General features: G+C 36.9%; 1 protein-coding gene across 5 annotated transcripts in view; it reads right to left on the bottom strand.

Moving 5' to 3' along the window:
- LOC108346440 (uncharacterized) overlaps positions 1-12,231 on the bottom strand; it is a 58,467-nt gene that overhangs the window by 14,805 nt on the left and 31,431 nt on the right. For all 5 annotated transcript variants that reach the window (XM_052868699.1, XM_052868698.1, XM_052868697.1 and 2 more), the window contains 2 exons: positions 11,311-12,123; positions 9,904-10,506 (listed from right to left, as the gene is read on the bottom strand). In XM_052868699.1, the coding sequence (XP_052724659.1) occupies positions 9,904-10,506; positions 11,311-12,123 (1,416 nt within the window). The remainder of the gene's footprint in view (positions 1-9,903; positions 10,507-11,310; positions 12,124-12,231) is intronic.

Below are 12,231 nucleotides of genomic sequence, written 5' to 3'. Positions count from 1 at the left end.
TAAAGAATGGAGAACATTAATTTATTAACAACGTATATTATGTGCCAAGCATGAAGAGCAACATCTTGAGCTTAGGACAACTCTTAGAGAAAGGTTATGATATTCAACTTAAGAATAATAACCTTTCTATAAGAGATAATACAAGTAGGTTCATTGCAAAGGTGCCAATGACAAGAAATAGAATGTTCGTGCTCAACATTCAAAGTGATGGCCCACAATGTCTCAAGATGTGCTACAAAGACCAATCATGGCTTTGGCATCTTCGATTTGGCCATCTTAATTTTAAAGGATTAGAGTTGCTCTTCAAGAAAGCAATGGTGAGAGGACTGCCTTATATTACTCACCCCAACCAAGTTTGTGAAGGATGTCTACTTGGAAAACAATTTTGATTGAGTTTCCCAAATAAGTCGTACTCAAGAGCTCAAAAGCCATTAGAACTCATACACACAGATGTGTGCGGACCAATCAAGCCAAGATCACTCGGTAAAAGTAATTATTTCCTTCTCTTCATTGATGATTTTTCAAGAAAAACATGGGTATATTTCTTAAAAGAAAAATCAGAAATGTTTGAGAACTTCAAGAAGCTTAAAGCCCATGTTGAGAAGGAAAGTGGCCTTATGATCAAAGCCTTGAGATCCGATCGTGGAGGAGAGTTCACATCAAAAGAGTTTCAGAAGTATTGTGAAGATAATGGTATCAGACGACAATTGACAGTGCCAAGATCCCCTCAATAAAATGGAGTGGCGGAAAGGAAGAATAGAACAATCCTGGAGATGGCAAGGAGAATGCTTAAAAGCAAGAGAATTCCAAAGGATTTTTGGGCTGAAGTCGTTGCATGTGCAGTCTATTTGACCAACCGCTCTCCATCAAGAAGCGTTAATGGAAAAACACCACAAGAAGCATGGAGAGGAAGAAAGCCAGGTATATCTCATCTTAGAGTCTTTGGAAGCATAGCTCATGTGCATGTACCAGATGAGAAACGAAGTAAGCTTGACGACAAAAGTGAAAAATACATCTTCATTGGTTACGACGCCAACTCCAAAGGGTACAAACTCTACAATCCTAGTACAAGGAAAACAATCATCAGTCAGAATGTAGTGTTTGATGAAGAAGGAGAATGGGATTGGTCGACAAACTGTGAGGACCATACCCTTTTCCCGTGCGTTGAAGAAGATGAAGTGGAACAACAACAACAATCGGAAGAGGCGCTTGATACTCCACCCACTTCACCAAATACAACCATTCAAGATGATGAAAGCTCAAGTGAAAGAATGCCACGTTTTTGAAGTCTCCAAGAAATTTATGAGGTAACTGAAAATTTAGACAATGTTACCTTATTCTGTCTATTTGCAAACTGTGAGCCCATGAACTTCCAAGAAGCAATTGAAAAGAAGAGTTGGAGAAATGCAATGGATGAAGAGATTAAGGCAATTAAGAAGAATGATACTTGGGAGCTAGTCTTGCTTCCAAAAGGGCACAAAGCAATTGGTGTCAAGTGGGTTTACAAAGCAAAGAAGGACTCCAAAGGAGAAGTTCAGAGATACAAAGCAAGATTGGTGGCGAAGGGCTACAGTCAAAGGGCTGGCATTGACTATGACGAGGTATTTGCTCCAGTTGCTCGACTAGAAACTATAAGACTTATTATACATTAGCAGCTCAAAATAATTGGAAGATACATCAAATGGATGTCAAATCCGCCTTCTTAAATGGAGTTCTTGAAGAAGAAGTCTACATTGAGCAACCACAAGGATATGAAGTCAAAGGTAAAGAAGATTAAGTCTTGAAATTAAAGAAGGCTCTTTATGGGTTGAAACAAGCCTCGAGAGCTTGGAATGTTCGGATTGACAAGTACTTCAAAGAAGCGAATTTCATCAAGTGTCCATATGAGCATGCACTCTATATCAAAGCTCAAGGTAAAGATATCTTGATTGTATGCTTGTATGGCGATGACTTGATTTTTACCGGGAACAATCCAAGCATGTTTGAGGAATTCAAGAAGGATATGACAATAGAATTTGAAATGACCGACATGGGGCTTATGTCATATCATCTTGGAATTGAAGTAAAACAAGGAAACAAAGGAATTTTTATTACTCAAAAAAGATATGCCAAAGACCTCCTCAAGAAGTTCAAGATGGATGATGCTAATCCAGTTGGTACTCCTATGGAATGCGACATCAAGTTGAGTAAGGATGAAGAGGGAGAAAAAGTGGATCCAACCCTCTATAAAAGTCTTATTGGAAGTTTGCGTTATTTAACTTGTACAAGATCAAACATTCTTTATGCCGTTGGAGTCGTGAGTCGGTACATGGAAGCTCCAACAACTACTCACTTCAAGTCTGCGAAGAGGATTCTTCGATATATCCAAGGTACGACAAGCTATGGCCTATACTACTCCATTTCTAACGATTACAAGCTTGTTGGATATAGTGATAGCGATTGAAGTGGAGATATGGATGACCGAAAGAGCACAAGTGGATTTGTGTTCTACATGGGAGACACAGCCTTTACTTAGATGTCCAAGAAGCAGCCTATTGTCACTTTGTCTACATGTAAAGCAGAGTATGTAGCTACAATTTCATGTGTTTGCCATGTTGTTTGGCTACGCAACCTATTGAAGGAGTTAAACTTGCCACAAGTGGAGCCAACAGAGATTTTTGTGGACAACAAGTCGGAAATAACATTAGCAAAAAACCCAGTCTTCCATGATCAAAGTAAGCACATCCACACCCGTTACCATTACATTAGAGAATGCATCAGCAACAAGGATGTGCAAATAGAATATGTGAAGACACATGATCAGGTAACAGATATCTTCACCAAACCGCTGAAGAAAGTAAGTCTTTATGAAGTTGAGAAGTTTGCTTGGAGTACAAAATCAAGTTTAAGAGGGGGTGTTGGAATATAAATTGATTTTGTATGTTGGGCCTAAAAGATAAAAACCCAATATTAGCAAAGACTCAAATAGCATTCTAGAAAATCCTATCTAGAAGGATTCTAGAATGTTCTACAAAAATATCTAGAGATGCTTATCCATAAGATGTCTCTAGATAAGTTTAGAATTATAGGGATGTTTTAGAAAGTTCTAGAGAATAAATTATAACCCTTAGATGAATGTTGTGGTGGCAAGATCCTAACCATTGGTTAAGGAGGTGCCATTAGTATAAATAGGGGATGATTGTATCATTTGAAAACAAGCCAAAAAAGTTTAGAAGCACTCAATACAAGCCTTTCCTCTTCTCTCAAAATCTTCCAACCTCTCTGAATCTTAAACACTTCCTTCTAGCCTTTAAAGTTTCCTCCCAACAGAAGGCACAGTTGTACGGCCAAAAGAAGGGAACACAGAACTAGAGGACTGGTGGATAGTTCAATCTATGCTGATTTCGTGGATTCTCAATACCATAGAGCCAAGTTTACGATCTACGATTTCATACGCGGAGAATGCAAAGGACTTGTGGAATGATATCAAGGAAAGATTCTCGGTTGCCAATGGTCCGAGGATACATCAACTCAAGTCAAAATTGGCATGTTGCAAGCAAGGAGGCATGATTATAGTTGTGTACTATGGAAAGTTGAAAATCTTGTGGGATGAATTGGCTAACTATGAGAAAATACCAGTGTGCACATGTACTGGCTGCACTTGTGATATACCCACTCAGTTGGAAAAGCGGAGAGAAGAAGGAAAATGGCATCAATTCCTTATGGGTCTGGATGATGCCATATATGGAACGGTGCGCTCAAGTTTGCTCACGTGCGATCCTTTGCCCTCCTTGAATCGTGTATACTCGATTATAATTCAAGAAGAACGTGTCAGAATGATAACTAGAGCACAAGAGGAAAGAGGTGAGATTGTGGGACTTATGGCACATGCTGAAGGAAGAAATCGCAGGGAGACCAAAGAAAAATCTTAGATTTGCAGAAACTGTGGCAAAATAGGACATGATATCAATGCTTGTTTCCAATTGATCAGATACCCCGAGTGGTGGGGGGACAGGCCAAAAAGTGATGGGAAAGCTAGTGGGAAGAGCAAGATGATGCAACGAGGAAGAGAAATAATTGTGAAAGCCAATGTTGCACAGACAAGTGCAAATGGTGGTGCAACTGGACTTGTAATAGACGCAGACAAGGCTGGTCTCATTGGATTGACTTCTGATCAGTGGCAAAAACTGATGGACATGTTGAACAAAGTAGACCCTAATGAAACGATGACAGGTACATTCCAATATACTTAATGGATTATTGATACCGGGGCATTTAACCACATGACTAGAAGTATGAAAGAAATGCACGAAGTGCGTGATATTGTACCATGTCCAGTTGGATTGCCGAATGGAGCACATACAACTGCTACAAAGGAAGACACAATGTACCTAGGAGGGAGGCTAAAACTCACCAATGTGCTTTTTGTCCCGAAATTGAGCTGCAATCTTATATTTGTCTCACAATTGTTAGATGAGTCAAATTGTATTATACAGTTCACTAATAAATTGTGTGTTTTACAGGACCGAACTTCGAGGATGCTGATTGGCGTGGGTAAACGTAAAGATGGGCTTTACTATCTCTATGGAGTTAAAGAATACAAGTTCACAAGGTAGGCGGAATGAATCAAGTAGACTTGTGGCACAAGCGGTTGGGACATCCGTCTTTCAAGATTACACAATCTATTCAGGCTGTTAGTAAAATTAAGGTTGAAGGATTGGTGAATAAAAATTGTGATGTGTGTTTTAGAGCTAAACAGTCAAGAGAAAAATTTCCTGCTAGTGACCACAAAGCTGGTGACATTTTTGATTTAATACACTGTGATTTATGGGGTCCTTATAGAAATCCCTCTTCTTGTGGTGCTTATTACTTTATGACTATAGTGGATGATTATTCCCGGGGTATATGGATTTATTTGCTTGCTGATAAGAAGGAAGTATCTAAATCCCTCGTAAACTTCTTTGCTTTAGTCAATAGACAATTTAATAAAAATGTGAAATCTTTCCGAATTGATAATGGTACTGAATTTCTTTGCATGAGAAATTATTTCTCAGAAAAAGGAATAATATTTCAGACTTCATGTGTCCACACACCACAACAGAATGGGAGAGTTGAACGGAAACATAGACATATTCTAAATGTTGCCAGAGCACTTTGATTCCAAGGTAATCTTCCAATTAATTTTTGGGGTGAATGTGTATTGACAGCTGGTTATTTGATTAATAGAACTCCTTCAGAAATACTAAATGGAAAGACTCCTTTTGAAATGCTTTATGGGGTACCTCCATATCTTCAACATTTACGCATATTCGGATGTTTATGTTATGTACACAATAAAAGCAGACATAGTGATAAATTTGATCCCAAAGGTAAAAGGTGTATATTCCTTGGATACCCCTATGGAAAAAAGGGATGGTAGGTTTTTTATTTAGAAACCAAAGAGAGTTTTGTCTCTTGTGAAGTCCACTTTATTGAACATGAATTTCCTCTCACTCAACCTTGTGCTCACCAACAGAATGAAGTCCGTTGTGACTCCTCATACATCCCTACTCTTCCAGACTGTGAAGGAGAAGAGATGCCCCACTCTACAACTGATCACAATGTTGATCACGATGGGACCCTCAAAGTGAGGGAGGGTGCAGATTGCACCAACACAACACCAGTAGTCAATGACGTGTCCTCGGTGCCTTCGTCCAACAATTTGGATCCTTCGTTAAGTGACTCGCATCGTGTGTTTCTTGCAGTTCTTGCACAGGAAACTGAACCTGTGACTTCCAATGCAAAATGAGATTCATGCATTGGAGGACAACCAAACTTGGACGCTAATGCTGCTACCTACTGAGAAAAAGGTTCTTGGATCCAAATGGGTTTACAAGATCAAAAGGAAATTTGATGGAACGATAGAAAGGTTCAAGGAGCGTTTAGTCATTCTTGGAAACCATCAAGTTGAAGGAATTGATTATATGGAAACTTTTGCACCGGTGGCCAAAATGGTAACAGTACGCATTGTCCTTGCTGTGGCAGCTGCCAAAAACTGGGAATTGAAACAAATGGATGTGCATAATGCTTTTTTACATGGTGATTTGCAAGAAGAAGTATTCATGAAGCTACCACCCGGTTTCACTATTTCTCAACCGGGAATGGTTTGTAAGCTCAGAAAGTCTCTCTATGGACTTAAACAGACGCCTCGTTGTTGGTTTGCTAAACTCTGTCATGCACTCAAGGCTTACGGGTTTACCCAATCTCTATGTGATTATTCCCTCTTTGTGTTGAACAAACACGAGATCCATCTAGTTGTTTTAGTCTATGTGGATGATCTAATTGTGGTCGGGGATGATCATGCCGCAATTGGTCGATTCAAGGCATATCTACATGCTTGTTTTCACATGAAAGATTTGAGCCCTCTCAAATACTTTCTTGGGGTGGAGGTTGCTCACTCTAGTACCGGCATTTATCTTTGTCAGCGAAAATATGCTTTAGATATTATCCACGAAACTGGTCTGCTTGGGGCAAAACCTACTGTGACACCTTTAGAACAGAATCATCATTTAGCTCTTGCTGATGGACCAGTGCTCTCTCATCCTGATCGATATCGGCGTCTAGTTGGATGTCTCATCGACTTATGTTTTACGAGACCAGAGTTATCATATTGTGTTCATATGCTTTCCCAGTTTCTACAACAACCGAAACATGATCATTGGAATGTTGCTTTGCGTGTTGTTCGATATCTAAAAGGCAATCCAGGCCAAGGGATTTTTCTACCCAAAGACAACAATCTAGTACTCTCTAGATGGTGTGATTCTGATTGGGCTACATGCCCTCTAACTCGACGTTCTCTCACTGGATGGTTGTTTTTCATGGTCATTCCCCGGTTTCTTGGAAAACCAAGAAGCAACACACAGTCTCTCGCTCTTCCGTAGAGGCTGAGTACCGATCCATGGCCACTACTACGTGTGAATTCAAATGGTTAAAAGGCATCACTAGTACAATAAACAGAAACGACAGCGGTTATTTTTGCATATAGGCAGCGGTTCTCGAACCGAGGCATATGCAGGCGAGGCAAAAAGTCTGATATTTTTGACCTCGGTTGAGAACCGAGACACAAAAGTAAAGGATTTGGCTTCGGTTCAGCCTTAACCGAAGCAGTATATCCCACCCTACTGCCTCGGTTGTAGCAGGAACCGAGGCAGTAGACCATTTTTTTTCCGCCTCGGTTGTGTTTTTGAAATTTGAAGTTGACCTCAGAATTCACGTTGTAGGTGAGATAAACTTGTTAAACTATTCAAAGCAGGAAACATAAAGCAGTTTGAATGTGTTTCATTCATTTTTTTATTTTAAATTATAAAAATCTCATTTTTTAATGTAATGGGGATTCCTCGATCATTTAATGTAACTACTGTTTATTCTTACTTTATCTTTTATTATATTTAAGTTATAAAAAATATAAATAATATATATAGAAAGAGAAGATATTCATAAAAAAAAATCAAGTATTTGTTTTGAAGTATTAATAGCACGTAACAGGTCCACCCAAACTTATTCTGAAAAGTTATTTAACAACAACACATCCGCGAGCTTCTGAAGCAAGCCACTCCTCAACCAAACTACACGCTTTCCTCTCAAGCTGATTAAGCTCAAGATCTACAACAGCCTTCACCAAAATCACCTCACAATCGACATCTCCGGAGACACAACAGTCTGCAAATCCACCAACAATGGCATCTTTCTCACCCAACACAATCATAAAGAACATGGCGGCAGTGGAACTTCAAAAAGAAGCAGTTTTAAGAAAACTTACCACAAAGAACAAAGAAACGGAATGAACGCCGTGGCAGCGGTGCAGCGTTGGCGGCGCGGTCCAGTGGTGGCAGTGGAGGCGTGGTCTAGCAATACAGCGGTCGTGGTGGCGGTGACTGGAGAAGAAAGACCAGTTTTGCGGGGAAAAGATGAGGAACAAGAGTAGCGTAAAAATGTTTTTACGCGTCTGGAGGTAAGATAAAGCAAGTTATAGGATGCCCAGAAAAACAAGTTATAAGCCTCGGTTTACCAGTCACCCGAGGCATGAAGATCACGTGACGGCAGCACCTATCGCATCAGGTCTCCAGCTGACCGAAGTAGTAGACGAGCTTTATACACCCGGTGGTTGTTAACCGATGCCGTATCATGTGCACAGATGTCCGAATGGGTCAGATGTTCAGATGGACAACACATATTGCTTCGGGTTCCTTGATGACCGAGGCAGTATAGCGGAATTCAAAAACGTATTGCTTCGGATCCCAAGTTGACCGAGGCAATAGAGCTGACTGTCAGCCTTAAAGTCAAATGTGCAGAATTTTCTAGGTTTTAGGCATCGGTTCAGTGTGAACCGAGTCAGAAAAGTTCACCTTATTTACAATTCTGCCACCGCGTTTTAATAGACTTCGGTTCCACTGAAAACGAGGCTTTTTGTGCGATTTTAAATCTAGTTTTTTTACTAGTGCATCTTACATTGTCTTAGGATATGTCATTCGCAACCTATGCACCTCCTTTGTGATAGCCAAGAACCCGGTGTTTCATGAACGTACTAAACATATAGAAGTTGATTGTCACTTTGTTCGCAATGACATTCTTGCAGGTATCATTCAACCCTCCTACGTTTCTACTCGAGTACAGTTAGCTGACATTCTCACCAAAGCTCTTGGACGTGCTTAATTTCGTTTCTTCCTTGACAAGTTGGGTATTCATGATCTTCATACACCCACAGGGGGGTAATGAGGTGATCCGTGTAATTAAATACTGATATCAAACATAATTATAAAATATATTATGTACTGATATCAGTAATAATTATGAAGATGTGCATCCAGTCATGCGGGATTTGTCCAACAAATCAAAGCCAATAAAGAGAATCAAGTTTGCATGATTATAGGAATAATTTTAGGCCATTGTTCTATATATAGGATTGGTGTTTCTGTAAATAGTTTTCTAGGGATTTATATAAGTTTGATATCTATTTTCAATAAAACGTGAGATTGTTCCACTCTTCCACTGCCAAGTCTTGTTATCCTCCTACTTGACGAGGGCCATCAGAGTGTGGTTTAGTAATGTTATTTTGCTTAGATTAGTTTGATTTGGTTAGGTTAGTTTTTTTCTCTCTCACTTCATTTTATAAGTATGCTCCCTAGCAAGCCAGAAACTCATTTTGTATTATGCGTTATTTTTTAATAAATTTTCTTCTTTTACGTTGTGATGATGTTTATACACAATACGCATAAAGTTGTTTATTTTCATTTGGTGTTGTTGATTTAATTATATGCTTAATGTTTAAATATATCTTATAGATTTCAATGCAACAAGTGAATCTAACATTCAATCATAATGTTGAAATATTTATTGTATATTTGAGAAATCAACATTTAATGATCATTCTTAGACAACTTATATTCGACGAATCAAATAAGTAATTTCATATTAGTGGGAAAAAGATGATGTATACTAAATAAAATATGGATGAAGTAAAGGATGCAGTCCACTTCCAGTTTCTACTGAATTTTAAATTTATTTCAAATCAACCTTTAACTTGAATGTTGACACAATTGTTAAACTCAATTCACATAAATACAATGGAATTAGTTTTTTTTTGTCGTAAATATAATTGATAATTGTTAAACTCGTGATAAAGATAGATAATTGTATTTTATTACAAGTCTTATTAAACAAAAGATAAAAACAATTTTCATGTTTGTAAGATTAAGGTAGTTTTAAAATTCACCCTTTAACCCTCTTTTATATATCTTTATTTATCTTTGTATTAACTCTGTTATTTAAATAACTCTTATATCTTTTTTGTTTATTAATCAAAACTGTTCTTAGGAAGAAATTTAAATTTTATAAAATTGAAATAATAAGAGTAAGAATAGATAAAGTAAAAAGTGTGAGAATTGCCTGTTGATTGGAGCAGTGGATAGAGTAATTGAGGCGTGGCAATTCTTGCAGCGTCAATGTGGTGAGACGATGAAACACAGACTCTTGTGTTGATCCTTCTTCATCTCCAATCCTTTCATCCTTCCTAAATATCTCTTCCAATTTCTCACACCTTTTTACTTTAAACACCTCAAGTCCGGTAAGATCTTTGGCCACCGACGCTGGAAACAAACTTTTAAGACGCCCACATCTTGAAACATGCACTTCCTCTAGCACATGAAGGCCAGTAATTCCCTTCGGATCCTTGTCCCATACATGCTTTAGTTGTGGTAGATAATCTAAATACAATGTTTTCAGACGGGAAGGTTTTGTCATCACCCTGTTCTCCTCATTCATATTAAATATCACCTCTGCATTACTGCAATTCCGTACATATAACTCTTCCAAATTGTGAAAGCAAGAAAGCAAGTGAGATGGAATTATATGCACTACAGTATGACATCCCCATGCATCCAAATATTTCAAATAGCTAAAGCTGTTTTGTTCCTCCCAATGTTTTCCATGCCGTAGTTGCACTAGAGTATCTTTTTTAAGCCACAGAAATTCAGTATATGCGAAACTGACCTGTAAATCAAACAAATTATTAAATAAGTTCTCTACCTTTAAAATTATTAAACAGATCCCCAGTGTAAGATATACTTTCTTACCAATGATGTTTGTACAAATAACCATACAAATTAAAATGATCAAAGTATTATGTATATATTAATCAAATTTAATATACTACTTAATTTAACATAACTAGCAATATAGAATAAAATATATAATAATACTATTTTTATAATTTTAGACAAGTATTATATAATACAATAATTTATAAGTTATACATTTAAAATAATTTTATTTATTTAAAAGTATTCATAGTGATAACAATGAAAATATAAGTAAAATTATTAAAAGTGTTATATTACAATTAGTTTTAAAAAATTTAAATTATTTTAAATTAAAAATTTACCGTCAGGGTTATGTAAATTTTCGTTTTAAAAATATAAATTTAAATATATAGAAAATATATTAAATTATTACATTACATACAGTGACAATTTGGTAATCGTGTCGTGAGAGAAAATCACTTAGTATAAAAATTAAATTTAAAGAAAATATCAACACGTTGTTCAGGGTGTATTTTTGTTTAAATGGAAATGCTAACATTAAATGCTTTTACAGAAAATTAAGATAAATAGAATGCTTTAAATAACCAGATCGAATTCATTCTTTCAAATTCCCAACAACATACTAATTAACGTTTAAAGCTTTTATGCCAAAGACAAGGATTCATAATTTCCCATCAGGTGATTTTCTCTTTGGACAGAAGAAAAGTTGATAAGATTAGGATAAACGAAATTAGATAAGCGAAAGAGAGAGTACCTTATCATTGAAAATTTTGTGTATTGTGGCATTCAAGTCACCTTCCCACTGCCACTTTGTTTTTTCATCTCCTTCCACACCAAATATATTCTTTAACTTCGGTGCTATTGATCTTTTCTCACTGAATTTCTCCATCTTCTCACATTCTCTTACAATCAATATTTCCAGTGATGAGAATTCAAATTCACACTCCTTGTGACTGCAAAAACTTGTAAGGTTGTTTAGCCTCACAAGTTCTATAGAAATCAATTTGCTAAAGACAATTTTCATCACTTTACCTTCTTCACTTTCCTCCATGCTTATTATTTGCTCTATTTTATCACAATCGATTACCTTCATTGTCTTGAGTTGAACCATACTTTTGGCAGTCGAGGATGCCATTAAGTTCTTTAATCGAAAACAATCCTTCAACTCCAAATGTGTCAAGTAAATCAATGATACAGAGGGAGGAGCCAAATTTCTTAATTCATAGCACCATTCTAATCTTAAAACCTCTAGTCTCTGTAGAACTTGGTCTCTTTCAAATCCTAAATCCTTTATATTTGAATTGAAGAAAACTAATTCCTTCAGCTGCAATACAATCCCCAATTTTTTTTGTCGTCCAATGTTTGCTCTCGGCACTAACTCTTCAAAATAAGAGGATTCGAATTTTAGCTTTTCTAGATTTGGTATTCTGTATGGAAACTTGTTGAGAAGATCGACACTTTTGACTGAAATCAAAGTAAGTTCTTTTAGGCGGTGCATTTGGTACTTTGGTAACAATTCTTGTGCTTCGTTGAAGTCAATTTCCATATGCTCCAAGTTCGGGAATACCTAAATAATAAAACAAATAAAAGTAAATAATATAAAAGATTAACTGAATTTTTATTTTTTTTTTATTTAATTTATATTTTATTTTTCTCTAACAAAATAGTTTTTTCT

The sequence above is a fragment of the Vigna angularis genome, chromosome 9 (assembly GCF_016808095.1).
Source record: "Vigna angularis cultivar LongXiaoDou No.4 chromosome 9, ASM1680809v1, whole genome shotgun sequence".
Classification (NCBI taxonomy): domain Eukaryota; kingdom Viridiplantae; phylum Streptophyta; class Magnoliopsida; order Fabales; family Fabaceae; genus Vigna; species Vigna angularis.
This window is presented reverse-complemented; position numbering and strand designations above follow the sequence as displayed.